The sequence below is a fragment of the Typopeltis vanoorti genome, chromosome 7 (genome assembly GCF_054136105.1).
Source record: "Typopeltis vanoorti isolate ZY-2024b chromosome 7, IOZ_Tvanoo_1.0, whole genome shotgun sequence".
NCBI lineage: Eukaryota > Metazoa > Arthropoda > Arachnida > Uropygi > Thelyphonidae > Typopeltis > Typopeltis vanoorti.
In genome coordinates, this window is record NC_143555.1 from 80322706 (window position 1) to 80338266 (window position 15561).

At 35.5% G+C, this 15561-nt stretch overlaps 1 protein-coding gene across 1 annotated transcript in view; it reads left to right on the forward strand.

Moving 5' to 3' along the window:
- LOC150104807 (NF-X1-type zinc finger protein NFXL1-like) overlaps positions 1-15561 on the forward strand; it is a 307000-nt gene that overhangs the window by 104845 nt on the left and 186594 nt on the right. Inside the window, exon 7 of the mRNA XM_090395984.1 lies at positions 11725-11886. Coding sequence (XP_090252110.1) covers positions 11725-11886 — 162 coding nt within the window. The remainder of the gene's footprint in view (positions 1-11724; positions 11887-15561) is intronic.

The window sequence follows — 15561 nt, forward strand, 5'->3', positions numbered from 1 at the left end:
CCATCTAGAAGAAACCCAGGAACCCAGATCTGAGCACAGTAGTCAAGATGGGGTCTTATCAAGGCTTGATAAAGATGAACAATAACTTGCTTGTCTCTGTTTGTCAAAGTATTCTTCAGTAACCAAGTGATCTGATTAGCTGATTTAACCACTTTTGCTATGTGCTCTCTAAACTTCAACTCCCTATCCACCAACACACCCAAATCTCTGGCTTCGTCAACCTCCTGGAGTATAGTTCCACCAATGTGATATACTGCTGCTAATTTTTTCACTCCAAAATGCAAAATATGTTTTCATTGCATTTTGGATGCATTTTAGCAGATATCTTTACCCTTATGGCATTTATCATGTTAACAATGGTTATAATCCAGGATATCACTATACAAGAAAATGGGAACTAAGACGTGTGATTAACAGCAAAAAAGACTGGAATTTCAAAAAGGCAATCTTTCTCGTGTATTTTGAAGGTTTACAGTCATATGTTAACCTGATGTACATGTGCTATACCTGTGGCATCATGATCTTTTTAAACAAAGTCAAAGATGGGGAAAAAAAAGAGAGGGAGAACTAGAAACATCTTTCTTCAGCTTTCCTATATTACAAAAAAAAGACAAAATGTCAATAGAAAGGCAGTGTGAACAAGCAGAGATCTAATTCGATTTATGTATTTGAAGATAATTTTCCGATAGTATTCTTGAAGGACAACAGACAGCAAAAATATCTGTGTAAAGCAGAATAACTTTGTATTCAAGGAGCAGTCATTGCTTTGTGTGAATAAAATAGCTCTGCAGATTTCTGTCCTCTTCTGTGAATTCAATCTCAATCACCTTAACCCCTAAATTCTTGTTCTGATTGCTGATGATTTCCTATCCATGGAAGCACATCACTGTTTATAAAATCAGATGCTACTACCACATTCCTTTTTTATTTTGATCAAACTGGCCATTTATCTGAAGTAGTGGTGGAGAAAATTCCATTCCAACATCAAACATGATAAATGTGAAAAATCAGATCTGAGAACATGTTGCTAGCTCATGTGATAAGTGCTTCTGCTTTTCACCAAAATGAACATGAATTCTCAAATTGCACTATAGGCATGAATGTTGTGAATCTGTAGGTAGTAGGTGAATTTCACTGCCTGCTGTAAGACCACACTGCTTACTGGAGGCCTGAAGTGACTTCATAAAGTTTCTTGTTTGCTCTCATGTTACAACCTTAATGGAATAAAACAGCACTAGGAAAGGATTAAAAACACTGCTTAATTCTTCCAGTATTTCATCTCAGTCATAGAGACATCTTCAGGGAGTACAGTAGAAACTTGCAACACAGATCTAAGTTGTGTGGTAGAGATAAAAAGGAAGAACAATTCTGACAGTACATCATTAAATTCTGAACACTAAAAATTGAAGAACCAAGAAATATTTATATCCTTGCTCAGGACAGCATGGTATGGCCAGTAATCCTAATACAAAGTTTGTATTAATCACATTGAAATTATATTATAATTGGAGTCGGATTCGTGTCTACATTGTAATTGGTCAGTGAATTTGGAGCTCATGTAAAGTGGTGGTTTTTATCTGTTTTATTCTGTTTTTCTCTTAGAAAATTAGTGTTTTATAGTATATTAGTTAAATTTTCATGTTTTTAATGTATTTAGTATTTTAGGGGTGCTTAAGGGTCAAAGCTGTATAACTGAGAGGAGACCTCCACATAGCCTTTAAAGGAATGCGCAGAACCAACCAGGGCTTCTGACCTAATGTCCAATCCTCACCTTCTCGTCATGCACCCTGTTGGGTATCGACTTTGATACTGAACAAACGAGGATGGGCTGGCAATTTGGGATTTAGCCGACCAAATTGTATTCTTATTGGTTAAACCAAAATAAAAAATGATGGTACAACATGACAAAATTTCATGCCGGCTGGGGCGTTGCCCGGTTAAACAAGGCCCCCGTTGTTTTCTCCAGGGAACCAGGGCGAACATCGAAAAGTCAGCTACTGGAACAAATCTGAAAACAAACCCCAACTCAACATCACCAGAGTTAAAGATCGGTACTATCAACGTAAGAAGCCTGAATGGCAAAGAAATGGAGCTAGCTGAGGAATTAGATAAGTACCAGATCGACATAATAGGGGTGACTGAAACAAAAAAGACCAAAACTGGTGAGATCTTTCTGAGCAATAAATACAAAATGTTATATTCAGGCAATAACAATCAAGGAAAAGAAGGAGTAGCCATAGTATTCAACACAAAATACGAGGCTAATCTTCTTGAATGGCAGTCAGTCTCAAGTAGAGTAATGTGGGCAAATATGAGAATGGGGAACTGGACAATGAGACTTATTTGTGCCTATGGTCCCACAGAAGGTTCTACTAAGGTAAAAGTGGAGGAATTTTTTGATGCTTTAGAAAAAGCAACTGACACAATGAAAAAGGAAAAGTTGGTCCTTGTTGGGGATCTAAATAGTAGAGTAGGAAATGATTGTGAGACATACAAAAATATTTTGGGAAAATTTGGAGAAAAGAGCAAAGCTAATAATAATGGCAAATATCTGTTGGATTTCTGCTCAGGACATGGACTGGTTATTACTAACACCATGTTCCAACATAAAAATGTGCACAAATTCACATGGAGAGAAGAGGCTAGGAATAAGAAAAATCTCATTGACTATGTTATTGTTGATAGTGATGTTTTCTCCCTGGTGCAGGACACCAGAGTGTACAGAGGATTTGAAATTGGAAGTGATAACTATTTAGTCTTGAGCAGGATAAAATTGAATTTCATATTGAAAAGAATAACATGTAAGAAAGTTTTAAAGCGAATAAAAGTTGAGCAGCTCTCAGATGTAAACTGTAGACTAAAATACAGAAATATTATTGAAAAGAAAATGAAAGAGTTTGAGAACAGGAATCAAACCTTGGAGATTCAGTGGCAAACTCTGAAGGAAACATTGATTGATTCTGCCAGAGAGGCATGTGGTGAGGTGGTGTGCAAAGATAAAAAAATCAGAACTCCCTGGTGGACACTGGAAGTTAAAGAGGCAGTGAAGGAAAAGAAGAAAGCATATCAAAAGTTCCTGGCAAATAAGTCAGCTTTTACTCTTACAGAATACAGAGACAAATGTAAGAAAGCTAAACAGTGTGTAAAACTAGCTAAACAAAAGTCATGGGAGGACTTTGGCAAGAATATAGAAAATAAATATCAAGAAGGTGGCAAAATATTCTGGAGGTTGTTGAAGAAGCTTAGGAATGGAGGAAAGAGTGCTGTAAAAGGAATTAGAGATGATAAAGGTGAAATGAAAACAGGAGAAAAAGATATCCTTGAAGTATGGAGTAATTACTTTGAAAAACTGCTAAATGAAACAAGCAGTGATGACAGCACAGTGATAAAAAACACTGACCAGGCATGCAGTCAGGAATACATATCCATACTTGAAGTAGAAAAAGCCATCAAAGGCTTGAAATGTGGAAAGGCAGCAGGAGTAGATGATATTCGACCAGAAATGCTGAAGTATGGTGGTATAAGAGTCTTACAGTGGCTGCACTGCATAGTTCAGAAAGCCTGGACAGAGGGACGATTTCCCGATGATTGGAGTAGAGCTCTCATAGTACCCATATATAAAAAGGGAAATAAAACTGAATGTGAGAATTACAGAGGTATTTCCCTACTGAGTGTTCCTGGCAAGATCTATGCAAGTATACTTGAGAAACGGTTGAGAAGAATTGTGGAAGAAAAGCTTGGTGAAGAACAAGCTGGATTCAGGCCAAATAGAGGCTGTCAGGATCAGATCTTCACTTTACGACAAATAGTCGAGAAAGCATAGGAATATAACAAAGATCTGTATTTAAGTTTTGTCGATTTGGAAAAGGCATATGACAAGGTGCCAAGAGAGAAGCTATTCAATACGCTGCAGTTATATGGTGTCAATGGGGCATTATATCAAGCAATACTTAGTCTTTATTTGAGTTGTGAGTCAGCAGTTAGAATTAAAGGAAGTACAGGAAGATGATTTAATGTTAAATCTGGTGTGAGACAAGGATGTACATTATCCCCTCTGTTATTCATTATCTATATGGATCACATTATGAAGGAATGTGGTATTAAAGCTGATATCAAAATTGGAGATGTTAATGTCAGCTCTTTGCTTTATGCGGATGATGTTATACTTCTAAATAAATCCGCTACAAGTCTGCAAGATTCTCTGACTAAATTGAATAGCTGTTGTAATAGATATGGTATGAAGGTCAGCAATAAAAAGACAATGAAAATAGGCAGAATCATTGAAAATGTCAACTGTGTTGTGAATGGAGAACCTGTGGAACAAGTAAAACATCTCAGCTGCTTAGGCACGATTTTTAGTGAAGATGGTAAATTCAATATAGAAATAGACAACAGAATCAGCATAGCTGGTATGGTGGGAAGTCAATTGAATAAATTCATATGGAATAAGAGAGAAATTAGTCGGAACTCTAAATTAGCTGTATACAAGACAGTATTCAAACCAGTTTTAATTTATGGATCTGAGAGCTGGGTCAGAAGTAAAATACTTGACCAAAGACGAGAGACCACAGATATGAGAATCCTGAGAAAGATTAGAGGCATGAACAGATGGCATCAATGGCAATATCATATTAAAAACGAGGATATTAAGAAAGAACTTGACATTGTCAGCATCCAGGAATGCGTTAGTAGAGCTAATCTCAGGTGGTATGGTCACTTAAATAGAATGGGAGAGACAAGATTAGCAAAACAAGTGTTCTCTGCCAGGTTGGCAGGAAAATGATCCAGAGGAAGACCAAGATATAGGTGGATTGATATGGTACAATATGCCTTAGACGATAGAAATATAAGATCTGATAATGATAATATTGGAGTCCTGACAAGTAACAGACTGATTTGGAGGAAAATTGTAGATAGGAAGTTAGTAATGGTGTAATTTTTTCATGTAGTTCTATCATATCCTGTACACCCCTTGAGGGTACATGGCAGGAATTTGATGATGATGATGATGATAATGATAGTATTTTATAACATAATTTTTGTTAAGATGGTGCTATTATAAATATAGCTCAAACTGGCACCAAAAATGCACAAGAAACTTTCTTGACCTTGCTGCTCCAAGAAGAGCAGCGGTGTCAAGAGCAAGAAGGCTTGCCCTGCTAAGGAGATTATTAAAGATGTTGAGGTGGTTATTGAAAATGGATTGATCTCCAAAATAGCAAAATTAAAGCAGAGAGATGCTGCATTAATTACAGAAAGTCGAGAGGTGTTTGAATGCACATAGGGAGGAAAAGAAAATTAAGAAGCAAAATAAGAAACAACAAAGCATGGAATCAGGTAAGTAATGTTCTCTGTAAAAAGAAGGATGTTAATTGGTATAGCGACTCTATCATAAAACTTGCTGTTGATGAGAAGGTTATAACGTCAAGTTTTCCAGCAGCTAAATTTAAAATATAGCACATAAAATTCAAAAGCAGAAAAGAAAAGTAAACAAGATCATAATTGTAGTAGGTATTAATGACTTAACTAGTGATAAGTTCAGTATGGGAGAGGACATGAAAGGGTTGTTAGAAGAGGTTAGAGTGAAGAGTGAGAAAGTGAAAATAGTAAGTATATTACCTCGATAGATAATTAAGATGTGAAGGGGCCTATGCATTGAATGATATGTCATCATTCAATGCATAGGCTGTGTAGAAGGAATAGATTCAAGTTTTTAGATGTGTGGAATAAGTTGAGGGAAGATTAGTTTTGTATAAGAGGGACGGCCTACACCTGAATTCATTTGGTATCAGGAGTCTTGAAAAACTAATAGTTGGTATGAGATCTAACAAAGAAAGTCAGGGAAACTAAATTATAATGGGAGGAATTGTGAGAATATGAGTGTTATATATTATATATGTTATATAATTGTGCTAATGACAGGAATGGACATTATCATGGAAATGATTATGGAGAAAGAATGATTTTGACTTTATGTTCGTCCAGTTCGGATTCATCAAACATGTGCAAAGATGTCTATAAGGATAGAACTAATATACTATTAAGTTGTCCAACTGTGTCAGATGCTAAGAGTATCAGAAACAAAGTGGGAGAGTTTGTTGCCTTGGTCAGTATGTTGGAACCTCAGATTGTAGGCATTAATGAGATCTGGCTATCAGAATCAGATACTAACTGGTATTGAGTGTAAAGGACACAGTATTTTTTGAATGGATAGACAGGATAGGAGAGGGTGGGGGGGTGCTGCTAATGATATCAGATGATTTCAATCCAGTTAGTGTTGATAACTATGATTGTAGTACTAGTGACAGTATTTCATGTGGCACTGAATTTGAAACCATCTGGTGTAAGGTGGAATCTGATCAATTACATAGTGGGGGTGTTGTTACAGACCTGATGGATCTGTTTCTTGTGATGAAGGAATACACCGTCAAATAGAGATGATGGGCATGAAAAGAATAATCATAATTGGAGACTTGTTTAATCCAAATATTGATTGGAGAGCAGTAAAATCTCATGAGAAGAATGAAACTGAATTTATTGAGCTGTTGGGACAACTTCCTTAAGCAGCATGAGTCCCTGACTGCATGGAGGTCTCTCTCTTAATAATGATAATAATAATATACGTGTGTGTGTGTGTGTGTGTGTGTGTGTACACACACACACGCGCGCGCGCACCATATATGTTGGCATATAAGACGAGGCCTAAATTTTAGGCTCTTTTTAGGTTTTAACTGATGTTGGTTGTATAACCCTCAATTTCTTCATTCTTTCTTTTATTAATGCAATGTTAGGTATTGTTGTTATATCCGTTATTTTTATATCTATGCGTATCCATTATTTTTTTTTGCATAGTATAGATTTAGTATTTACGCGAATTACCCTAATGAATAGTAATTAATAGGGTAATTGTTAAATTGTTAATTATTAAATTTGCACTTTTTTCAATTTTAGGATTATTAAAATTGTTATCATTTGAACCAGCAACAAAACAAAGAAAATATGGAGCTCGATTTAAAATAAGGGTAATTGAAATGGCATAGCAAACTAATACTTGTTTGCTGCTGCAAGAAAGTTTGACATAACTGAGAAGATGGTAAGAGAATGGAGGAAGAAAGAAGGTATTTTAAAAAAATTGCCAAAGAAAAAATGTGCGATGAGAATGGGGATCACCCAATGGCTGCAACTGGAAAATCACGTTGCAGAATGGATATTCGAACAAAGTCAGAATGGTTATCATGTTACAAGAAATATAATTAGAGCATATGCACTAAAATGGTCAAGATTGAATTCGGATGAAAGTATAGAATTTCAAGCTACTTCAGGCTACGATTTCAAGCTACGATTACACAGTATATATATATATATCTATATATATATATAGATAGATAGATAGATATACACACTGTGTAATCGTTTTAAGAACAGACAAAATCTGGTAATATGACAAAAAAGGAAAATTGCTCAAAAATTACCAGCAGATCTTGACCACAAACTTACCAGTTGTCATAAATTTATTATTCAGTTGAGACAAGAACATAAATTTCTATTGTCAAATATTGGAAATATGGATGAAACTCCTATGAGCTTTGATATGAAAGCAATAAAGTAGCAACAAAAATTTGATAAGCAACAAAAAAGTAGAGACTGTAATAAAATCATTTAAAAAAGTGTGGTATCTCTAATCTTATGAATGGTACAGAAGATGATCTGTTGTGGGTCACTGATGACGATGAAAGTGAAATCAATTCACCGGATTTGAACTGGGATCCATATGACGATCATATAAAAAATGAATCTGAAGAACTATTTTCAACAGATGATGAAGAAAATTAACATGAAAATTGAGGTTAATAATTATTATTTGTTTTTTAAGACTTACATCTATTGTAATATTTTAAATAAATTTATGTAACAAAAAATTAATCTGATTTGTTTATAAACACTGCCTATTTTCTTATATAACGATGTATTGTAACTACCTGAATGTTCATCCAAGAAATTAAGCTTCTATTTTTATACTCGCCGTATAAGACAACTCATAATTTCAAGGAGTTTTCTGTAGTATTTGAGAGTCGTCTTATACGCCAACATATATGGTGTGTGTGTGTGTGTATATATATATATATATATATATATATATTTATAAAAATAAATTTAACTGACTTGAACCCGAGAAAGTATAACAAAAACCTTTAATACATCACAACTAGTTTCATCGGTGATCCGACTTCTTCAGGTGAGAAATAAAAACATAAGACATAAAATAACACGGTAAAAAATGAACTTTACAGCTTAATAAAAAGCAGAATAATAACAGTCATATTTGAATAGGTGACCGCGTGCTACCGTTGGCATGAGTAGAATGTGTGCGACAGCTAATTTTTGAGCGCCAGTACTGGATTACTGCGCTATGGGAATCGGGTAAATTGTAGCTAAGATTATTGTTTAAATGTGAAGGGTCCAGAACTATTTCTTTTGATTCGATGATTCTTCTTTCGAATTCATCCTTGCAAATATATAAATTAGTAGTGCGTTCCCAATCAACTTGATGTGGCTGTTCTTCAAGGTTAGAGTTTGCCGAGAAAAGGACATGACTGGAAAGGGCGCTCGCTCGTGCTCTACTGTAGGAGATGTCACGTCTATGTTCCTCAAGACGAAGTGAAACAGATTTGTCTGTCTGGCCAAAATAAGGTCGACCACAGTTGCACAAAACTTTATAAACACCAGGAAAATGCAGATGGTTGTGTTTTGGTTTTGGTCGACTCAGAAAAGAACGAAGTTTTGGCAGCGTAGTATAGTCGGTCTTTATGTTGAATTTTTTCAGAATCTTAGCTAGTTTTGGGGTAAGAGTGCTGATAAAAGGCAACTGTATATGAGTGATAGGGTTGGAGTCATCTTCTTGTCGAGGATGTTGGCGTGGTCTCAAGCATTTAGTGATGTTACGAGACGAATATCCATTATTTAAGAAGGTGTTTTTCAGGAAGTTAAGCTCTGTTTGAAGGTCTTCTTCTGTGGAAATGAGACATCTTGCTCGATGGGCGAGGGTGGAGATGATGCCCAGTTTCTGAGGTGGGAAGTGATGAGAAGAACCATGTAAATATCTATCAGTGTGGGTGGTTTTTCGAAAAATTGAAAATTTAAGACAGTCAGGAAATCTACTGATCTTTAGATCCAGCCACATCAAGTTGATTGGGAACGCACTACTAATTTATATATTTGCAAGGATGAATTCGAAAGAAGAATCATCGAATCAAAAGAAATAGTTCTGGACCCTTCACATTTAAACAATAATCTTAGCTACAATTTACCCGATTCCCATAGCGCAGTAATCCAGTACTGGCGCTCAAAAATTAGCTGTCGCACACATTCTACTCATGCCAACGGTAGCACGCGGTCACCTATTCAAATATGACTGTTATTATTCTGCTTTTTATTAAGCTGTAAAGTTCATTTTTTACCGTGTTATTTTATGTCTTATGTTTTTATTTCTCACCTGAAGAAGTCGGATCACCGATGAAACTAGTTGTGATGTATTAAAGGTTTTTGTTATACTTTCTCGGGTTCTAGTCAGTTAAATTTATTTTTATAAATGTATACATCCCGAGTAAATCCTAATTTCAACAATATATATATATATATATATATATATATATATCGATTTGCTGTGTTGTGCTATGTTTCCTATTTACAAGGGATAATGATAAAGACATTACTTCAACAATCTACCAATGTCAGGAGAAAAAAAAATGAATGTAGAAGATATATAAAACAAACAATATAAAAGCAAAACAATATAAAATTTTTTCACCTCATAATGGTTAATAGTGATTGCCAAATTGTAGTCTTGTTCTCCAATTGATAATAAATAATAATAATGTGAAACCAACTAGAAGTATTTTTATATCTATATCAACTTGCAAAAGTGTCTTCATTATCATTAAATGTCATTACTAACCAGTGGAAAATTTTTTATGATAATCCCACTCCTGAAAGAAACTTTGAGCACATTAGTTCTGTTCAAAAGCTTTGGGTTGACATGAAAATAATGAGACATGGTCATTTTCATGTCACTTTCAGTGTCCACTGAGTGAGGTGGTTTCTCACAATGAAAATCACTTACCATGGAAAAACTTTCAAAAATAAATTTGTAAGATATTTATCCTGTTTCTAAACAGAACTTATTGCATTTTTGTATTTTGCTACATTGAGATTTGAAATGACACCCTGTTAATAACAGAACAGTGACTCTATCTGCTTCTCCACCCAGGTCAGCAAGTAAGTAATGATTATCTAATATTTTGATCCCACAGGATCAGGATTTCATATATAATGAGAAAGTTGTAAGTAAAAAAAAATGTGTGTGAAATTTGTTGATTTTTTAATATATATATATATATATATCAAAAGGGTGATCAAAATTAAAGTATTCTTGTTTAAGTCCTTGTGAAGCATCATTCAGTGATCTAAATGCTGCTGTGAAACTTTGCAGGAATACATTGTGCATCATGCAGAAGTGATATCTGAGGGGGGGGGGAAATAAAAGAGTTCCAGAATTCACAACCAGGGGTACTATATGATATACCAAATGTAGATGTAGTAATTTTTCTGTGTATTTAAGAAGGAGAAAAGCAACACAAGCATAAATAGCATATTTTTATTCATTTCCATTATGCATTCACAGACTGTACTGTTCAGTGTGCTGCCCTTCCTGATATGTCACAAACTGCATCCTTTGCACAGTTTGTTCGGTGGCAAAATGCAGCTGGTTGGGACTGAGATTGCACACATGCTGCATTATGCTGTCTTTCAGCACTGGCAAGTTATCAGGATAATGCTGGTAAACCCTGTCTTTAAGAAATCTCCCGAGCCAGAAACCACAAGGGGGGGATCAGATCAGGTAAACTAGGTGGCCATGCAGTGGGAAACACACAGCTGATCACTCTGGTTTCCTTGAAATGTTCTCAAAGATCCTCCTGTATCAATAGACCGATGTGTATAGGGACCCTCCATCCTGCATGAAAATGATGGAATCCATGCACAGGTACATGTACATGTCAGCCGACTTTCAAAGTCCTGCAGTGCAACTCGTGTATCAGGGTTATTTTGAATGGGTAGAAATGCAGAATCCTCCATAGAAATTTCCATACAGTTGTGTAAGACATCTGTGTGTCTTGATACAGCACATGCGCTGTAAGAACCAATACTATTTTTCATGGCCTGCTCCACAATAGCAGTAACAACTTCATTCACTTGTTGTGAACTGATTGGTTTGTGACCTCTTCCAGGTCTAACTCCCAATGATCCCGTTTCTTCAAAACAACTAATCATTCATTGCAGCGCACATGCAGATAGTGGACCTTATTGGCATTTGTTCAGGCGACAAAATTCGCAGAATACAGCAACAGCATTGCAATTGTTTGAGTAGCTCAGCTTCACGAGCAAAGCACATCAGGCCAAGGTTATTCCATCACTGTGGACAGTATTAACAACCAGAATGAAGGAGAAAAAAATCCCTTATTTTTTTAAACCCTCCTGGCACCTGCTGAGTTGCATGATATGCAAATTCCATCTCTATTTAGTGGTTGCAAATCCCCTGGTGGTGAATTTTATCAAATATCACTTCTGCATGATGCACAATGTATTCCTGCAAAGTATTTTATTTTATTATTTTAATTGTATTTTCTTTTTGCTGTTTTGTTTATTTTTTATTTTTTTATGACATAGGACCTTGTCCTCTCTGTCCAAAAACTGTTCAGTCATCATGCTATTGTAAGAAAGGAAAACCTTCAACACGCCGTTGTAGTGCCCGAGAATGGTCATGTGGGCAAAAGTGTAGTCGTTTTCTATCCTGTGGAGAGCACAGGTGTAACCAACCTTGCCATGGAGGTATTTCAGAATTTTTTTTTTTTTAAAGTAATTTATAAAATTGAATACAATGCTGTAAAAGTATAAGTAAAATCTGAAGACATAATTTTTTTTGCTCTAAGTATTGGAACTATTCAGAATAAGAAATTACTATCTATAGGAACAAAATGGAATGATTTTTATATTTCACTTCTTGGGACATTTGAACTCCATCAGCTATTAATTCAAATAAATATATATATTAATACTTTGACAATCACAAGTGACATATATCATCTAAGTGGTTGCAAGTAATATATATGGCCAATGATAAAGGACATGTTTAGATGATTTGGGAATAAAAGTAGTGCCAGTAAGAGTTGTGTTTTCTTACTCTACTTTTGATGACTCTAGGCTTCAGCTATCACCTGTAGGAATATTTCAATTATTTCAGTCAGCAATTTTTCTAAAAGAAAATTGTGTCTTTCAACAGCAACAGTACTATGTTTATGGGAGCACTACTGGTATTGTTGCCATTGGTAACATCAGTGCCATTACCATTGTCATGTCATGTCAATTACATGATATCACTAATGTAAACTTAATTCATGTATTGCCAGAATGCCTCTTGAGGGTACATATCAGGAAACTGATGATCAGGATGAGGAGACAACAGAGGCTAACTTTATAAAACAAGGTTTTTGATTAAAACAACACACATTCTCAGAAAAACACCTGTTTCTTGATGATAGTATGCTGAAATGGAAAGGATGGTTGAGGTTCAAGTTTATAAATCTGACAAACTGAGATAAATATGGAATTAAACCATATGTTACTGCAGAATTAACCCGCTTAGATTGATTTATATTTTAAATGTTTTATGACTGCTAGTCATGCTGATATATGTGTATAACAATAATCAAATTTTGTATAGTGGCTTGTCAGGATAAATCAGAATTTGTATCCTTAATGGTGTGTCTTGACTTCAAAATCCATATGAAAAAAAACAAACAAAGAAAATGACATTAAAAAAAAGGAGGAGAAGAAGTTTTCTATGTTCTGGCCTATTTTCATAGTTTTGGTTTATTATTGCTGTTTTTCATGCCAAATTTGTTACAGTTGTTATGCAACCTAAAGACTTGCACTGGATGTGTTTAGGAGTACAACATCATCTGCAGAAAATAAAGAACTAAGTTTGATATCACCGGTTTTAATATCAGGTTTAATGCCACTTTCCTTCATGATGCAATCCATATAGATGATGAATAAGAGTGGAGATAATGTGCACCCATGTTTTACCCCTGATTTTTACATCAAACGATCTTCCTGTATTTCCCTCAATTCTAATTGCTGCCTTACAACTTACATATAGATTATGTGTTGCTCTGTATAATGTTCGATTTACCCCACATAATTGCAGTGGTTTGAAAAGCTTTTCTCTGGGCACCTTGTCATATGCCTTTTCCAGATCTATAAAACGTAAGTACACATCTTTGTCATATTCTCATGATTTCTCAACTGTTTGTCATAAAGTAAACATCTGATCTTCACAACCTCTATTTGGCCTGAATGTTATGAGAACCCAACTTGTTCTTCATCCAGTTTCTCTTTTGCAATTTTTCTCAACCTCTTTTCAAGTATGCTTGCATAAATCTTACCAGGAACACTTGGTAGAGAAATTACTCTGTGATTATCACATTCAGCTTTATTCCCTTTTTTTTTTTTATGTATGGGAACCATGAGAGCTATACTCCCATCATCTGGAATTCCACCTTCTGACCAAGTCCTCTGATTATGCAGTGTAGCCACTGCAAAACTTTTACACCTCTATGCTTAAGCATTTCTGATCAAATATCATATACTTCACATATATTTCAGTTCCCTTTCCACATTTCAAGTTTTTGATGGCTTTTTCACTTCAAGTATTAATATGTACTCTTGTTTGCATTCTCTTGAAAATTTCTACTACTTTTTCTCTCACTGCTTGTTTCATTTAACAGTCTTTCAAAGTTATTATTCCAGACATTTAGGATATCCTTATCTTCAGTTTTCACATCACCTTCATCATCTTTGATTCCTTTATTACTTTACAGAACTCTTTTCTCCATTTCTAAGCTTTTTCAATAACCTCCAGAACATTTTCTTACTAAAATGTTCCTGTGACTTTTGTTTACTTACATTTTACACATAGCTTAACTCTTTTACATTTTTCTTTGTATTATTTTAGGGCATCTGCCGACTTATTTGCTAGGAACTTTCAGCATGCTTTCTTCTTATCCAGGACTGCTTCTTTAAGTTCTTGTGTCCACCATGTGGTTCTTATTTATCTATCCTTGCAGACAACTTCACCACATCTCTCCATAGCTGAATCATTATTATTATTATCATAATCAGACCTCCATGAAGTCAAGAGGCTCATTCTGGGAGGTCTCGCTCTCATATGCACATCTCATCATACCTTGAGTTAAATGCTTTCACTGTCCCTGCACTCACCATACTCTCAGGCAATGCATCCCATTCGCCACCACTCTCCATGCATGAAACCTACTTCTCACCTCCTTGCTCACACTTTTCTTATACAGTTTCCAGTAATGGTCTCTTGTTCTTCCTTTATCTCCAGCCATTCTTTGAAAAATCTCATGCACATTAATCTGGTAATTAGTCCTTACCAACTTGTGTCTCAATCATACCCCCTCCCTTTCTTTTTCTCTCCACTAGGCGCTGCAATTTACTCACTCTGTCCTAATACTCCACATTCCAGAGACCTGAAACCAACTTAGCCATCTGAACCCTTTCCAACAATTCGTTATCTTTTGAAAACCAGGTGATCAAAGACTTGTGCAATGCATTCATAACATCCTTACTTCATATCAGTGTTCTCCACATCATTGCTATAATATGCTGGGCTATCCTTGCAGTTTTAGCAAAATGTCTCCGAAATTTGAAGTCCCTACCCACCATTACGTTCAGATCTTCCATCTCCTCTAAGATATCCCCCATCAGTTTTATCCCATCTTTGCTTTCAAACTTTTAAAACCTTACACTTTGCAAAATTGAATTGATATCCACTCTGTTAGATCTTGAATGATGGTTCTATCAAGAATAGAACTGCTCCATTCAAGATTTAACAAGAACAACCATATCAAGCAAAAGCACACTTGTGTTCTTGGCAAAACAGACATAATATGTAAAAATGCAGATGTTAACTTTGCTTAAGAAGGGAATTAAAATATAAAGGAAGAAATTGAATCCTAAATTAAAATGAAATTGAAGAAGGAAATAAGTATTAGATTGTACTATGTTTAAAGTATTGTCTAAAATAGATGGAAATCTTAAACTTTCAAAAGCACCAATATTAAACTATGCATGTATAAAATCGCATATTGTCGTGCGAACGAAAGTACAAAGGTTGCTGTGTGACCACCAAGTACAGGTTACAGGCTCGTAGTTCCGAAGTGGGTCAGCGCACGGCTGATATCTGATGAGATGGCAGGGCAGCAGCAAGTTTATGGTTCATAATTCCGAGGCGGGTCATCATGGCTGATATCTGATAAGACGGCATGGCGGCAACGTGTTTCTAGTTGCTGAGTGGCGAAAATCGAAGAAGTTGAGCACGAGATGACGACATTGTTTCGAGTTTCGGCCATCGGTCTGGTTCTAACCGATGAGAAGGCAGCAAAGGATTCCCTTTGAAGATAATTTGTGTTAAAAGCAGCG